The 18,110-nt window shown below is 39.2% G+C and overlaps 1 protein-coding gene across 3 annotated transcripts in view; it reads left to right on the plus strand.

Annotated features, from left to right (window-relative positions):
- MACROD2 (mono-ADP ribosylhydrolase 2) overlaps positions 1-18,110 on the plus strand; it is a 901,283-nt gene that overhangs the window by 518,611 nt on the left and 364,562 nt on the right. For all 3 annotated transcript variants that reach the window (XM_074817243.1, XM_074817244.1, XM_074817245.1), the window contains exon 6: positions 4,178-4,299. In XM_074817243.1, coding sequence (XP_074673344.1) covers positions 4,178-4,299 — 122 coding nt within the window. The remainder of the gene's footprint in view (positions 1-4,177; positions 4,300-18,110) is intronic.

Here is an 18,110-nt window from a genome sequence, read left to right on the forward strand (position 1 = left end):
ATGTCAGCCTGCCTCTTGAACACCTCCAGGGATGGGGACTCCACCACTGCCCTGGGCAGCCCATTCCAAGACCTAACAACCCCTTCTGGAAAGAAATGCTTCCTAATATCCAGTCTGACCCTGCCCTGGCACAACTTGAGGCCATTCCCTCTTGTCCTATTGCTTATTACTTGGTTCAAGAGACTCATCCCCAGTTCTCTGCACCCTCCTTTCAGGTAGTTGTAGAGGGCGATGAGGTCTCCCCTCAGCCTCCTCTTCTCCAGACTAAACCCCCCAGTTCCCTCAGCCGCTCCTCGTACGACCTGTGCTCCAGACCCTGCACCAGCTTCGTTGCCCTTCTCTGGACACGCATTTCCCCCAGTTTCAAAGTCTTTAGGTGATGAGACCACTTCTGTTTCATGCTGTTGTGCCTCTGCATGCACAGTATATCTTCAGGCTCTTGTCATGCTCATCCCCGTGGCTGGTGCTCCCATCTGTATTGCTGCCTGCAGTCGGTTTGCCTTCTGCAGTGAAAGTCATCCCTACACGTGTCCTGTGATGGTCCTCTTCCATCGTTGAAGTCCCACCTGGAAGTCCTGTTTGCTTCAGAAAGGCCGTGCGCTTCTCTCGGGTGGATGGTCGTTCTGGCTGCGGGTAGACTGGTGTGGAAGGTGATTAGTTGTAGGGCTTGCATGTCTGTTTGTCCTCGTCAGCGGTGCTGGAGGTTTGCATTTGGGGCTGGCTGCTGTAGTGGGTGGCTGGAGCAGCAGGGCAGTGGTTCTGCCCCTTAATTTTCTTGCAGACAAATGCCTGTAGACCTCCCCCATCCAGCACACCCACCCTCCTCCATCCTTCAGCTCCGTAGTGTACAGATTTCTCCGGCTCTGTGCAGCTGGGTGAGGGGGGAATGTGTGAGAAGAAAGGAAACTTTATTGTGACAGACAAGCTGGAAGATTGACACAGTCTTCGTAGATATATTAAAAAATAAATGGCTCTGCTTCAGCCTGTGAAGTCTGATCCTCATATATTAGCTGCATGAGCTGAGAGGTGGGGGAAGAGCTCTTTTATTTTCTGGTTTGTTTGCTTTCTGCCTGTATAATCTCAAAGGGTTTTGCCTGCCTGCAAACCTTAATGTATTGTGGAATAGCTTGAGCAGAATAATGTATAGTTTAGGCAATGTATGGATACACTGATTTTATTGGCAAAGTACAACAATAAAATTATTACTTCCCTGTTTGTCTGCTGACCGTGAAACACTGGCATATTATAAATGCTGCTCTGCTGGTAAAATCTTACTCTATCAGGTATTTCAGAATAATAACGTGCCTAAGAAAAGCAATTTTTGCCAATGATACGCTGTAAACAATTACAATAGTTTTGATATTTTATAAACCATTTCATAACCATCTTCAGTATCCTGCTTAAAGAGCCACCTGTGATGGGCTTGTAAAAACTAAAACCTAAAAGCTAATAACTGCATTAAAATTTACCTATGTATGTGAAGTGTCTGGTGCAGTGATAGAGGGTTGCTAACGAGGCACCATGAAAATGCTAAATCAGGAAATTCTGAAAAAAAGATGACAAGAAAAAACATTTCCCATTTATTGAGCTGAGAAGTTTTAAAATTAGTGTTTAATAATGGAAGACTAAAGGAATGGAGTTAAACATTTAATGAGTGAAATGCATCTAGAAATTATACCGGGGCACTTTTATACAGAAAAACCCAAGCAAGAATTTGGTACTTGGGCTGTTCCCTAAAACTCCTCCGTGTTGTTAAGTAGTAAATTAATAATTTAAGTCATTAAGCTTCAGCTTTTAAGCAGCTACACCTTGAACTGCAAGTTAGCTCACCCTTAGCAGAAAGAGGGAAATCTTTTATGATTATTTCTTTTATTCACATTTTACACTTTCTTTTTAAAATGGTTTTATGGTCATTCCTTTATTTGCTTGTTGGCTGGTGGGTGTTGTGAATTTGAAATGCATCACCATACCTCTGTTCTTAGTGTCTACAAACGTAGAATGACCTTGATTGAGATCAGATTTACTAGTATATTCCTTCCCCCTTGCTCAGTAGTTGCAGCTTGTCCCTTTCAAAAACAAAGAACGGGGGGGGGGGGGGGAAGTCAAGAGAAGCTTTTTCTTTCTCTGAAGTTGCCAACAGCCAAGTGTCAACACTTCTGAATAGAAATCTTCCTTGGAAAGTTTCAACCTGAAGGGAACTGCTGTAGTCGTGGTCTGAAATTATGATCTTTCCTAATGAAAGTGCTCACACAACCTTATCTCTGCATGCAGAAGCAATTTTTAAACTAGCCATGCTATTTCCTTTTTTCTAGGTCTTAATAGTTCACAGTTTATTATAGTAGCTAAAACACATGTAAAAAAATAACTCTCTTTCTGAACTCCTGGGTAAAGCCATTCTGCTTGTTTCAATCACCTGCTATCATCCTGTTTATCAGTGGATAAAATCTCAGCACCTACTTGATGGTTCAGTTGCCTGAAATGCTGTAGGGAGGGTTTACTGGAGTCACCGTCTGGCAGCTGTGACATTCAACAGAAATTATCCAATCTGTCCGTCTTGTTCCCACAACTGGAGAAAATTACTGTGATCAAAATGGAAAGAAGAGTAGTTAACCTTTTATTTACTTCTCAGTAGGGTGGTTTTATAAAGCAGTTGGGAAGTTTAGCTCTTCTGGGTTTCAGTTTTCTATCAGAGCCGATTCCTCTGTGTCTCTGGGCACTGGGATTCTCTGACATGCTTTTATTTGCTGAATTATCAATACTTTCTGGCAAATGTAAAGAAAAATTCTGGAAGTGTTCAAAATTATGCCTCAGCATGTAAGCCACCTTTTTAAGTAGTAGAGACTAGGACTTGGCAGATGATGTCTGGATTAAAAAAAAAAAAAAAAAAAACAAAAAACCCACAAAAAAACCAAAACCACCACCCCACCAGCATACATTTTAATGTTAGTTTGTCCATTTTAAAGTAGACTTTGCTATAGGTTAGAGGGAAATAATCAAAGACAGCTTGGACAAAGAATAATGGTGTGAATTCTGTAAGATTTGTAAATTAAAGTATTCTGGAGTGTACCAACAGCAGATGTTGCTTGGAAACCTGTCCCATATGGGACAAACACAACCGAACCAGTGGGACCAGCGGTACTGCAGTTGAAAGCATTGACCTAATGCCTGTTTGTGGCAACATTGCAAAAAATAGTGCCACTGTTTATTGCTGCTGCTGCTAGAGCTGCTGGTATATATTGGAGGGGATGATAAGGAAGGGAAAAGATGTATCTGCCACCATAACTCATTCTGTTGTGTTCACACATGCTGTAGAAGATGATGTTAGGAAAGTAAATGTGCTCCCTACTAGTCAAGTTGGGGGGGATTAAAAAAAGAAGTCATAACAGCTTTTAGTTTGTAGATTTCTTTTCAAGGTTTTTTTTTTTTCCCTCCAGGCTTTTAACTTCATTTTTCTTGTAGCACTTTAGAGACTTTGATTGCAGCATCTGATTTTGATGAGTCCAGAGGAGTCATACCTAAGATATTCCTTGACTGTACTTTCTCCTTTTGTTCATTATAAGTTTCTTCAAACAGAATATTTTGTTTCATTGCATGGCATCTCTATCTGGTCTGATGTGAGAGGAAAGCACATTCTTTGAATAACTAACACATAGATCACAACTTTTCTTCTCTTAAAATGGTTGCTGAGAAAAGACTTAAAGTACTAACTAGACAAAAAAAGATGACCTGTGTATCACCATCAATGTGCTGAGGTTTTGTGTAGTGAACTTTCCCAGTGAGCAGACCTTCAGGGAGTGAGAACAACTGTTTCAAAGTTGTGCAATATTTACAGTTGTACAGCCCTAAAGATTTAGGGTATTTGTGAAAACATTTCCTTTATCCTACATGTAGATTGCAGTAGGTACATAACAAGCATTCAGTGCATCCTTTTCATTTTTTCCTTTAGTCCAGGTACTTCAAAATTTAACCTTTACTACTTTTCACTTTTAATTATCAAAGATTTAGCATATTATGTGATAAACCTTTTCTTACAATATTACTTCTACCCTTGTGTCTAGGTACAATACCAGAATGGATTGTCTTGCAATGTAATAGTTTTGCAGAGTCATGACATAAGTAAAAAGATTACCACAGGATCTCTAATTTGTTTTTGAATCTTATTTTTTATTTCCTGCAGATGTGATCCATACGGTTGGGCCGATTGCAAGAGGCCATCTCACCGACACTCATAAAGAAAACTTGGCAAATTGCTATAAATCCTCTCTGAAACTGGCAAAAGAAAACAACATCAGATCAATTGTAAGTACTGTATGAGAACACGTTATTTCTTCTGATTTGTGTCTTTGTTTCCTTGCTTGTAGAATAACTACAATGGTAGGCTTCCAGAAGGATTTCTTATTGTATGTGATGTGAAAAAGCAAGAAACTAAACATAATTTGGGCCAAATAGTTGCTTAGAGGAAAGGGATGTGCTTATTTTAGGAGTTAGAGAAAGTTGGCCTGGTAGTAGGGGTGCAAACAACTGTCTCATTAAGAAAGGGAGGAAGCTGTTCCCACGGCTCATTCTTAGACTGTATCATTTATTTAAAAAGACTTTAGCAGCCGCTGATCAGGAGGATAACTGCATGCGATATTGCCCCCTAAATGGCTGAGAAGTGATTAATTTGTTGTTTATTCTGTCTGTTAACGTTTCTTCCTGAAAATGAAGGTATTGGTCAAGTGGCACTGTTTATAGCCCACCCTCACCCAAATCAATCATAAAATAACCTGTTGTATGATATTCCATTGAATTATAAAGGTTCCTTGATTGCTTGAAATACACGTTACATGTCTGTACCAAAAAAGGCCAGATTTTCCAAGTCCACAGAGAAAAGGAGCTGTTCCCTCTCCATCTCTGGAGCTTTGATTCTGTAGCTCAAACTGTTGCAGCTGAAGTCTTCAGATATCCATAGATTAATTCCTGGTACGTTTAACAGAGAAGGACGTTAACACCTGGGCCTGACTTCACACCTTTTGGGTCATTTTGGCTGCTTGTGTGATAGCACATATGTTTGTCAACTTAGTACACGCAGACGCTTAATCTAGAGACTGTTCGTTGGACCAGTGATGTTATATCAGGATGAAATATTCAGTAAAGGAAAGCTATTAACATTGAGAAGTCACAAATGGAAAATAAAGCTTTCTGAGGAGAGGGGCAGGACAGTCGTAGGGCTTTGAGCCCGAGTTAGATATGCCCTTCAGAGTCAAACCTGATGAATATTGCTTATTTCTTTCTTGTTGCTGTAAACTGTGCTCTTCACACTTTCTGCTAATGAAATCCTCTCTGTACGTCTCACAATGGTGTCCAGTGAGCCCTGTCTTTGCCATTATCCAGCCATGAAAGACAGGTGGTGCCCAATTTAGTTGTTATTTGATTTTTATTTTTTTTTCTTGTAATGCTAGGCACATAAGTTAGAACTGAAAGCAACTTGGGGGAGGGGGGGGGAATATTTTGAACTCCTCTCTGAGATTGTTTAAATACACAAGGATCTCTCTATGCTGCTGTGATTCTTATTGGAGCAGGTAAGATCTCAGTGCTGTTGCTCCTATGTTCATCCTTTTTCCTGCCTTTAGACTCTGGGCAATTACATGCTGCTTCTGGAGCATTCAGGTTACTGAGAATAAAGTTCCTAACATGAGGTGGGGGGGAAAAAGGAAAGGAAGGAAGGAAAAGCAGCTAATGAAATGATGTGAAAAAAGAATATTGAAATAACAAAGGAAAAAGTGCAGTGGGCATTGATCAATGCTGTAATTGTAATTACAGGCATTCTGTAATTTTAGGACATTCTAGGTGGTAGCTTGGTATTTAACATGGAATAATAGAGTGGTCATACTCATGGTTTTCACGAGAACTAGCCTGATATCTTAGTAAGAAAAGATGACCACAGGAGAAATCATCCACAGATTATTTCCTTGCTGGTTAAGAGCGATTGACTGTGCACCTGTTTGAGATAAAAAATACTCGACACCCAGACTTGCAGAACACAGCTGCACAAGCTGAACAGGAGCCAAGAGCCATTCATTCATACCAGCATTAAGAAGCTTAGCAAGCAATATGGATTTTAAAGTCCACATGACAGATCATGGAATGTTCTGAGAAGCCCTAAGTCCAGTGATTTCAGTGATGCTTTGGGAAGTGAAGGCTACTTGAGTGTCTACCCTAATGAACAATTGAAGCCTGGAGCAAAGTAAAATGTATAATTCATTCAATTAAGGAGCAGTAGATTACTGTGAGTCTGAAGAAAAGAATACAAAGTACAAGTGGGTTCACAAGATCCAGTACAGTAGACATAAAGGGAAAGGAAATAAAATGAATAAAATTGTCTACAGACTCCTGAGGCTTACAGAGACCCAGTAGAGAGAACAGAAATACTCGGATTGACTCAAATAGGCAACATTGGAGTGTGGACTGATTATGGTAACATATATTGGCAATAGGGAGAAGGCAAACAAAAATTGTGCAGGGGGAGGGGGGGAAGCTTACCTGTGTAAAATAGGATAAAATCAACTGTGCTGATTAATGGCATCTTTTGATTAGTCTTTAACAAGAAGGTGAAGTAAGTATGGGAAAGAGGAAAATGAGGAATTTTAAAATAGGTACTGACTAAAGGCAGGAAAAGCAGTGTATATTTATAATGTATAAATAGGCATTGATGATAGCAAGTTGTGGTATACTAAAAGAATTAACTAAACCAGAAAGTGTCAAAGCACTAGCAGTTGTAGTAAGTGAGCAGGAAGGCATTAAAGGATTGTAACAACATGAATGTGTTACTTATCTTCGAAACAAAAAGAACAGAAAGTCTAGAAATGAATGCAGAAAGAGGACACACACACCCCCACCCCCCCCATTTCAGATTGTTTTGAACATGAATGGTGTCGTAGGAATTAGAGTTGCTGGAGGCGTTATGAATGAAGAGTAACGATGAATGGCAATGTATCAAGTTGGACAGAAGTGTGCAGGATGACTCAGGGTGCACCGCTAAACGCAGTTTAATTTAACATCTTTATTAATGATTTTTGAAGAGTACATAAACAGCTCATTAATTACATTTACAAATGATACTACATTAGGCAGTGTTGCAAACACTAGAAAAGGACAGAGATATATGATGACAATTGATTACAGAGACTGTGAATATAACCTCATCCAGCATCCGCTACAACACCAGAAGGGAGTTTTTGCCTCCACTTCAGTGGAAGATAGGTCACAACCAGAGCTGAGAGCTACAGTGTAACTGGGCGTGGGAAAAGATGAAGTAGCGTATGGTGGGGAAAAATAACCCCAGTTTGCAAATAGTCACAGGGAGAAGCGTGCTGGAAAACCAGAGCAATGAGGAAATGGTCTTGAATAATAAGTCTCAAATTAGATATGCTTACAGCAGTCGCTTGTTTTGTTTCAGTATTACATATTTTTGAGCTGCCTATAGAGAAATGATGGGTGCCATAAAAATTGTGGTTTCTGTTCAAAATGGGCTGGGGAGAACAGAAATAAGACTTGGAATAGATCAAATGCCACATATATGTGTACATACATAGATGTTTTACATACTGAGGAAGGGAAGCAATAATGAAATAACTGTGTAAATTGTGAGATGCAGCTTTTTTATGGAGGGGGCTAGAGAAGAATGTCACTGTGTGTATGACAAAAATGTCAATTAAATGGTGTAGCTCATATTAATTTGGGCTGTGTTTGCATCCAAGGTGTCCAGGCGTGGATCACAGCAACTCTGTGCTAACTCTTGGGGGAGCACTGAAATCTCATCTGGAAATGTTATCATCTCAGTGTATAAAAGAAAGATGTGATGGGTAAAACCAGAAATGAGATGAGGGAATATAATGAAATGCCAGTCAGCATGATTCCCAAGGTTCATAATTCACCAGCAGCCCAGCCATGGGCCGAGGATTTGCATAGCCATTAAGGCAGAAAGAAGAGCCTCAGGAACAAATTTGATTGTCCGCAGGATTGTTCAGAGAAATCAAACAGCCCCTGACATTTGTCTCCCGTGCCTGTTTTCTCAAACCTTTTATGCTCAATATGAGGTTTCAAATGCCATATGAGCTATTTTCATACAGGAGTTTCTCTCTTAGGTCATCTACTCCATCTACCTTTTAGGTTACCGAAGTAAAGTTTGTGTTTGTACTTGTTATCTGGCGTTCCCAAAACCACGCGTTGCTTTTTTTTCTTTCATGTTTGTTTACGTAGCTGTGCCCACTGTAAGGATGCTTGAGCTGCTCTCTGACTGTTTGTGTGGTCATTGGTGCTGGGTGAACCTTTTGTGTTGTGCAAGTCTTATTTATACAATCCTCTGTCTGGTGAAGAGGATACTTGAGACATTGTTTCAGTTTATCTCCACTTAAGTTGGTACAGATCAATGGGAGAAAAAATATTTAAGGTAATACAAGGAGTTTATCTGAGGATTAAATAGTTGACATTTAAGCAAATTAAGTTTCTTAACTATTCAGATAATTTCCTAGTAATGTAAAAAATTGTATTTTGATGCTGGTCTCTTTAACACACCGGTAGCAATTGCTGCCCTGCATCAATTAAATCTCCTCTTGTCTGAAACACTGGGAATACATTATAGGCTCTAAATCTTCACTAAAAGAAGAAATGGTAAAAATAGTCCAAGAGACACTTTTTCTGTTTTCCTGTATTGGTTTTCTAAATAAGAGTCTTACAGGCCAATTAATTGTTAGGTTATCAGACTGGGGGAGTTGTAATCACTGTTTCCAGGGATTAAATTGCTCCCCTGTTCACACATTGTTTGAAATTACTTACTCTGTGTGCTCTGACTTTTTCGGAGGACCTCCTGTCCTGCTTTTCTTTGCATACGCTGCTGTGAAGCCATCTGACACCCTGGAACTTTTCTGAACATCAAGCACTTCCCTGCCACATGCTTCCTTCAGACTTCGCTTGTTGCTAAAAAATCTCAAGGAGTTGATGTCAGTCGAAGCCAGGATTGCAGTTAAACAGACACTTTATGAACTACACAGAAAATAAAAAAAGGCACCGTGCATTGTTGTGGGTGGGATCCGAGTCAAAAGTGTGGCTTGCAGAGAAGGGAAGTTGGTGCTGATCCCTCACGCAGAAGGCCGGGCAGGCTTCCTCTGTGATGGTTATGGAGACGGAGAAGTTTTATTCAGGAGTACAGCCCTGATGTTGTTCAGGGCTGTGTTCGGCATTGCAGTCTTCAGGATCGCTTCATGTTGGCAGGGGGTGAATTGTAAAGCTTTAACAAGAAGCATTTCTTTAGACCTCGTGCTCTGACCTCTACCTCTAGGGAGAATTATGGCTGGGCCGGGGGGGCTGGAGGAAATCCTCAAAGAATGTGGCTTTGTGAGTTGCAGAAGGAGCCTGCTTGTCACCAACAAATATATTAACAGGGTTAAATACAAAATACAAAAATTTTCCTGGGAAGAGTTCATGCTATTCTAGCATCTTACTGATTTAGTTTGCGTAAATAAACATGCACCAAAAATATCAGTCTGTCCTTCTGCCTGGATGTTTGTGCTGTGAATGCAAAAGGTAGTCTTGCTCCAGAGAAAGCCTCTTAGCTGGGCTCTACTTCTCGGCATAACCACCCTGCTCTGTCTAAAGTATATAAAAGCAAAAGGCCGTCTAGAAATACCTCAGAAGTAAGAGGACCTATTCAAGGGCTGATTTGCTCATCCTCAGGTCGAGTGGAAAAGCCATTGCTTGGCGGTGGGGTGGCTAGTGACCTGTAATGATGGGATATTTCTGGGAGAGTAGGTTGTCTCTTTCGTCTCTGGCTCAAGTGGGTCCCTCCTGTGCATGCAGCTTACGCTGCGTCTTGGTTAGGGTTATTACAGAAGAATGCTAACTAAGATCAGGAAGCACTTTTTGAAGTCCACATTGTGCCTCTGTTTCTGGGGTCTTAAATCAATGTACACAATGCATCTTACTAGCTGTGCATATGCAGTGCTTTTAAATTAAAGTATTATTTGAGGATTTGTTAGACAAATATTCCTTTCGTATAAATATTAAGTTAGTCTACAGGGAGTTTCGACTCATATCCTTTTTGTAGGTGTTTTTCACAAACAAAGGTCACTTACTTTAATTGTATTTGTTGTCTGGGTAATGGCAAAACTAATACCAATACTAATATAACTTGTTTGTACGGAAGCACCACCGAATCGTTATTCAGAGCAGCATTTAAAAATACATCAAGAAGGGTACCTGTCACTTCTCTGTTTATAGCACTTAAGAAATAACCAAATTGTCTTTTTAAGTGTCTTAAATGTTTGTCCCCACCTGTAATTTGGGATTTAAAAACCAGACTTTGCAGCTGTGCGCTGATATCCTTGGTATTGCATTCACCTTTAAAAGGATGTTGGACTTCTGATAGGCTGCAGTGTTTCTTCGAGCTTTGTTTGAGCGGAGACATGTTTAACCTCTGTGATGCCTGAATCTTCAATTATAACTCGTGGACTTAAATTTTTAATATTAATTTCAAACCCAGAGTCTTCTCAGCTCCTCCTCTTCTAAATTGTAAAATTAATGAAAGGAATTTTACTTGAACTGTAGAAAGGCACTTAGAATGAGGTACTGTAATGTATTGGTCTAAGAGATTGTATTACAGTCTTCCCTTTACCTGATTTGTTCTCTCATGATGCAGAGTTATGTTTTAGGGAAAAGTGAAGTGATGTTTTTTATTTTTAAGGAAACTTATTTCTTGCTGAGAGTGTTGCCATAGCAATGAGTTACAAGTCTGAAATTCCTAAAGGTTGACTTTATTCTATCATCTGTTTTTTCGATATAGATTCATATCCATCAATCAGAAGATTTGCTTTGGAAGAAAATTTCCGCAGCATCATAAATCCACTTAATTTGTTCCTTTGAAACACTTGTTTAACTTGATATGACTGATCTTACATTTTCGAACTCAGTTTTCTCTCCAGCTTAACCTTTTTCTTTTTTTTGCTTATTAACTTTCTTCTCTTTAATTTTTAAAGACGTTATCTGGAAAATATATATCTACTACACTAAGTTTTTAAGTTTGCTTAATTACCGTGTTGGCTTTTTACATCTGCATCACATGAGGCAGTTGTGATCTTTCATTTTGGTTCCAGAAATTGCTATAGCTGGCCATGCTTTTATTAACCCAAGGTGAACCTGCTTCTTTGTGTTGCATGTGCTCCCAACCATTTCTTCCAAAATGATCTTGGCAGATTGAATTACAATCCTGTTTCTTCTATAAGGATTTCATTAAATGAGATGTATTCAGCAAGATCAAATGTAAATTGTTACACCTGAACAGAGATGCTCATTCAACCAAGAAAGGTTGAGGAATGATTGTAGCCCTAGGCAGAAGTTCCTCAGAGAATTGGCTGGAGTTTGTAGTGGATCATTCACCGGAATTGAGTTGACAACATCGCCCTGTTGTGGGGAAAACCAAGAAAGGAGCAGCTGTAGAGTGACAATTAAACAGGAAAGATATGTGAAGTTTATTGCTCTACTTTAGTAGGACTAACTGGACCACTGTGTTCAGAGCAGGGAACTGGAAGATGGTGTGTCAGCCAGGGGTGATTATGGAGTTAGAAACAGCACCAAGAGTAGAGTGAAAGAGAAAGTTTAAGTCCAGAGAATAGAAGACAGGAAAAAAAAAACCCAACACCTCAGAAAAGTCTGCCGAAGAGTAAAAGTTAATAAACTGTTGTCTGTCTGGACAAGAAGTGACAGCCTAAATTTATAGGAATGGAATTTTAGGTTAGAGATGATGAAGAATTTCCTAGTTGAAGGATGGTAAAGCTTTGGGAAAATAGTTTAGGAGAATTATGGCTTCACCGGTATCTGTACGTGGGCCATCACAAGTGTTTGTGGAAACCCAGGTTCTTAATGCATTAAGCGCTGCCAAAAGCCCAACGGTTGCAAAAGGCAGAAGGTTGAGCTCCGGCAGCGAGGCTGTTGCAGCATTGGGGAAATGGGCAGGTAGCCTAGTCACTGTGGGTGCTGCCTGTACAGTGCAGACTCCTGACCAGGGAGATCCCTCCCCACCACGCTCCCATCCTGGGTGTTCAGAAGTGTTTTGAGTACAGACAGGGACAGGTACAGCCCCAAACTGAGCAAGTGCTTGAACTTCTACCAACAGACAGGTCTCGGGATGGTGGGGCTTAGATACTGCACCAAGTGGCATTAACAGAGGACAAAAGCCCCTGTAGCCCTTCCACCCACCCAGGTCATCTTCTACCTGGCCACAAACAACTGTCTAGATAGTATAAATAAATAACAGTGGTGCTTTAATAAACAGACTGCATTACAAGGGAGTCTCAGTTCTCCATTTTGTTGTTCTGTGATGTTACTGTTGTAGCTGTTCTGCACTGAGGTGGTTTTGTGATGGGAGAAGGGAGAAAGGCTAGTTATTTTTGTAGAGTTTAACGAAACACTGACTCTACATTTAAGAAAAAAAATGAGATCTGGTGGAATAAAAAAGAAAATTGCTTGTTCAGTAGTAAGTTCTGCAAGTTTATGTGATGGGTTTAATGTGTGCTAATTCACCAATCACCATGTGGGAATCCAGTCCTTAAAAGGATGAAACTTTCTGGAAACACTGCCTGTTGGCTCGATAATTGGGGAACTGTCTCATTAGGGAAGGACAAAGTACAGATCTGTCAGACAGTGGACCACAATGCTAGTTATATGAGACAGCTCATAAAAACTAGGGATTGCTGGAAGGTCTACACCATAAAGTGCAGGGGAAGAGAATGTTTGATGTTTCTGTACAGAGGAAATTGTACTGAAAAAAAACTCTTCATTTTGATTGAAAAAGAAAAAAATTGTAAAAATGGACTAGAGGAATTCTTAGTTGCATGCAAATCTCGGCTCTATGGACTCAAGTGCATAAGATGCTTGTCTTTATTTGAATAGCAGGTTCTTATAATGGAAATTCATAGTAAAAGTTGATGGCATAATACCAATTCCTAACAAAGCCCATAGAGCTGGTGGGCTGTGGCCATCAGGCTCTGTGTAAAAAGTGATTGTTGTCCTTCTACTTTGCTTCCTTTTGTTGACCTCTTCCCTGTCATCTTGTTTGCAGTTTGCAGGCTCTTTGGGAGGGCTTGTATTTGCTCTGTAAGAACAGTCTGTGTGTGCTAAGAAGGTGCAATCCCTGTTGAGACTCGTGGGATTCACAGCAATAACAGTAATGGAAAATAATAGTTGCAACAGGGTCTTTTTTTTTTTTTTTTTTTTTTTTTTTTTGACGCAGACTGCAGTGACTCTCACCATCACCAGAAGTGGAGTCAAATTCTGCTGAAATTAGAAATTGCTTATTCACAGGTTTTTATGCTGGAGGTACCCTTCGTGGCGCCTAGAAATGTACAAAGAGCTGTCTGGCAGATAGTGACTTGTCACTACCAGATTTTTTCCTCGCGGTTTAATGGTGAGGAAAAGACTGCGTGATGCTGCGTTTTAGCACTGCGTGGTGCTCGCAAGGTCCCTGTCACTTGGCATTTTTCATCTGATAATTTTGAAATGCTTCTGTACATCCCATTTGTTTTTTTAAACATTGCTTTAATTTACTATGCAAAGAAAAAATATAGGATGAATGTTGTATCTGCTTTTTTACTTGAAATCAAGCTATTTTTCAAATAGCAGATTAAAAAAATATTTTGAACACTTTTTTATATTTATATTGCTAATATAAAGCAAAGAAATAAAAAACTAAAAGCATAAATTTTTTTCTGTGGATCAGATGGGCGTCATAATACTTTACTAAGTTAAAAAAAAATTTCATTACGGCGTAATATCTGTTTAGGATCAGAGTAAATATATTGGAAAGTCGTTCTGAAAAATAAACAGAAGGGGCATGCTTTCATGAGTCTTGTTTGCCAGCTCATTAAATATGTTTTCCCTGAATTGCTACTGGTCACTTGGAGCTACATACATTATATAGAAATGGTGTATTATGTCATAGCTACATACAAAGAAACAGCCATGATCAGTAGTTAGCTACAAAATTTATACCCTTACCTGAGAGGTGTTTTTATATTATTCCAGCATGATGATGTCACATTATCGTTTAAGGCTTGTACAGTGTAAAACCACTGTAATTTGAATAATATAGTTAATGTGACTGTTACTTCAGTATTGTATTCTGATGAAATATTCATATTTTTTTTGTCTGAAGAACTGTTCTCACCAAATATAAACTACATGCAGTCCATATTCGAGTGAACAGTTTAGCAGCCTTAGTTTTTCAAAGCTGACTTGCTTATGGATGAAAACAAATATAACAAATACAGTTAGTAGTTTTGGTAAAGAAAACTATGATAAAAAAGATGCATATTGTAGCATGACTTCCTGTGGTTTGTCATAGGAGGATATCACTGCAAGGGGGGAGATTTTTTTTTTTAAAATTGGGATAATTATAGGTGAATGATTTTTTCTTTTTCTCTTCTTATGCCTTTCCTAAAAGATGACTACCTAAGTTAAAGCTATATGCTAAGAACACACATTTCTGTAGACTGCAGTTAGCTTGAGCGTGTGCTTTACTAGTGGTCTTATTAAAAATTATTATTTATTCTGTTCACATTGGAATGTAGAATATGTTACACTGCAAATGTTTTATTTTTCTAAGGAAATAAATCAGCATATTGATGGGGTTTGTGAGTTGTCATACCTTTCTGAGATTTCTCTGGCATATACTGGCTGGATTAAATCTTTATGAATTAAATCTCGACCTGTGTGTGTTCCACACAACCGTGCACTTTCAGAAGAGGAGCAGACATCATGAGACAATGGGTTTTGTTCATACCAAATGACATAGTTTGGACAGAAACCTTGGATGATGATGATCTCAGCTGAGAAAATTTAAGTAGTGTTGGGGCAGAGTTATCTACTAACGTGTCCTCCTTGAACAGCTGATCCATAAACACAATGCAGTTCTTCCCCCTGCTTTTGCAAAAATGAGGAAAACTGCACATCTGTCGGAGCCTATATGAAAGGTGAGAGAGGGTAAGCCCAACAAGTTTTTATATTTATTACCTGTTGGTATTCCTTGTGCAACGTGTCCCTCCCTGAGTCAAGCATAGATAAGTCAGCCTTTGTGCAGGAAATTTTGCTACCATAGTAGTGATGAGATTATTCCTCCTAGCCTACAAGCAGATGAGGCTGTTTCAGTACGACCTCTCTGTGCTCTTTATTTTCACCTGCCCTGGATTTGTCTATGTCCACCCTTGTAAATGTGCTCCTTTGTGTTTTGGCATGTTGGAACCGAAATGTTTCCATCTCCCTGTCAAATCCCTGAAGCTGAACATCTGAGTGTTTGCATGATACAGAAAGCTTTGTACCTGCCTGCCTCCTGCAGAAGGAGGAAATGTTGCTATTAATGATTCTGGGTTACTAAAATGTTTTTCATACTGATCTTAAATCTCCATCTCTGATTCAGTTCTCATTTATGTCATTTTTAAGTTCTTATGTGAGCATCTTTTCTAACTGGATCATTGCAGATCAGAATCTTTGTTTTGCAAAGCAAAATACACGATGGTGCAAAGCATTTCTTCATACATCTGTTACATGCAGGCATTGCATTTTCTTATCTGTTCTTCCATTCTCAAATACACCAAGACTAAGTTTGGTGACAAGGACAAGCTCAAGACATTGAACTGTCATTCTTTCTTTCTGCTGAATTAATTTCTCCCTTGCATTCTAATTCCCCTGTTTATGTAGCCTGGTGCCATTTTTTCTTTCTTTAACAGAGAAACACAGCATTCCAAATGTTATATTATTACTTCAACCTTGAGCTGTTATGTTTGTTGTTGACTGTAGCTTTGTTCCTTTTAAGTGTTTACATACTTCCCTTCTTTGATAACTCAAAGTGTGTTTCATAATGTTTAAATTCCATAGGACACTTATTTATCCTAATCTCTTCCCATCTCCCTTTTGTTCTGCATTCTCACATGTCTTCGTTATTTCACCGATTGGAATCATCTGCAAAATTACTAAGGGTCTTTGACTATCAGAGCTGCTGAGTCGCATTATATAGAAGCAAAGTTGTATCCAGACCTAACTAAAAGAGCAGATACGTAAAGATTCTCATTTGGTTATCTCACTAACATGTCTTTTCTCCATTGCTCTGCACAGAGATGAGGAGCGTGGCATATAAACAGAGTTTCTGATGCAGTATTAGTATCTGAATTCACCAGTTCAGAAAATGCAGCAACTTGTTTTCTTAGGAAAGTGAGCAAGCCTCTAGCACCATATCCAGGTGTATTTGAAATAAAATACAAAAATGTTGCTAAAAGATGGGAATAAAAAAAAAAAAAAAAAAAATTAATTAGACTGCAAACCATTTGGTGATCCAAGAAACATACTGCTAAAAAACCTGCAAGGTGGTGATGCTGTGTGACATTGGTTCATGCAAATAAGCTGCTGTCTAAGAAGATGTATATCCATCATACTTCATTTTAGGACTCCACCCCTAGAAACTAATGACATTAATGACAGCTAATTCTACCTTGGCCCGATGGTGATGGTGACTACAGCTTGTAATCGGGCGTTAGAAACAACCCACTTGATAAATTCAAGATGCTGAGCCAAATCAGCTACTGCACTGTTGACTTTAATTAAAATTGCTAGCGATCGATGTTTTTAAAAGCACGAACTGCCGGTGTTCTTCATCACCATTTATTGTGCTTCATTTCAGTGGTGCATCTGTTTTCCTCATTTATGGTTGGTAGGGGGAATCTTTTGCCATTGTCATGTATTTGGCCTGAGTTGGATTTATTTTTTGGAAGGCCTAATCCAGTGTCATCAACATCATCTGAAGGATTTCTGCACGTACCAGAGACAATCAAAATAACTTATCCCATTTTGGCTAAATACTCATGAATCTCAACCAAAAAGAGCTCTGTGATAGCTGCACCACCTGTAGTCCCTGAACTGAGTAGTTTGAATGCTTTAGTACAATTTATCGTCATACCTTTCCTTTGCAGTGCAGATGTACTTTAAGTAAATGAAACCATTTTTCTTTATTATCTCCTTGTTAAGAAAACCAGCCCTTGCCTTTTCCCCAAGTGTAGGGCTTCTCTGAATAAATATGCAAAATATCATTTCACAGAATGACATTCTACCGAATCCCTTTGTACTTAGTCCTGCCAGAGGAGGGAGAGCTGCGAGGGTTTATAAAACAAATTCATGCACCTTGCAGGTCTTTATGAGGTAGTTTGGGGAGAATAATGGAATGCTACACAAGTGTCAGGGAAATTTTGGTTAAATGACAGGCTCTAGAAAAGTCTGTGGAGTGCAAAATACAAAGTTAAACTCTCACTAGTACCTAAATAACAGCCTGGACTTAAAAGCATTTCCAGCCAAATAAAATGTTAGATAGATTGGGCTGAATCATGAAAGATTTTGTTAGTTAAAGATAACAATTCCCTTGTAATTCTGATTTGTGAATAGTAGCTATTTCAGAAGTTAAATCCAAAAGGGAGAATAGCAAATAGGCAGGAATACTCAGGCATGAATGCAACATAAGTATAGATCAGGAAGAGCTTGAAAAATCCTACCCAAGGCAAAGTTGTAAATTGTATGAACGCTGTGGAGAGGGATAATTAGAAGCAGATGCTGTAGTTCTTTGGACTTACAGCAGGACTGGTGGCAGGCGTTAGGAAGGCTGAAGTCAAAGACTTGCTAAAAGCATATATATAACCATTTCATGCATTATGAACATACAGGTGATGATGTTTAATTAAACTGCTCCTAGAAAGACTTACTAGATGCTTTGTGCATATGTTTTTCACCTTGGGGTATGCTTAAGAGCATGACAGCACCAAGGTCAGCAGTGAAGTTTTCACCGAGATGTTTGCATGTCTTATCTTAGTGTCTTCTCATATGCAAAACAGGCTGAATTTCATTAGAGAAATGGCAGCTGATCAAGATTACGCACTCTTCCAAAAATTAGTAAGCAATAGTGGTAGCATTAATAGTCCTAAGATCTCTCCATTGGTAGGAAGAACTGGTTTACAGTGACAAGAAACATTAACTGTTAGGAATGCGTGTCCAGATCTTTGCCTTAAAAAGGTCTCTGGAAATCTTCTGTGCCTCTAGACTAT

Source organism: Strix aluco, chromosome 3 (genome assembly GCF_031877795.1).
Source record: "Strix aluco isolate bStrAlu1 chromosome 3, bStrAlu1.hap1, whole genome shotgun sequence".
In the NCBI taxonomy this organism is placed as follows: domain Eukaryota; kingdom Metazoa; phylum Chordata; class Aves; order Strigiformes; family Strigidae; genus Strix; species Strix aluco.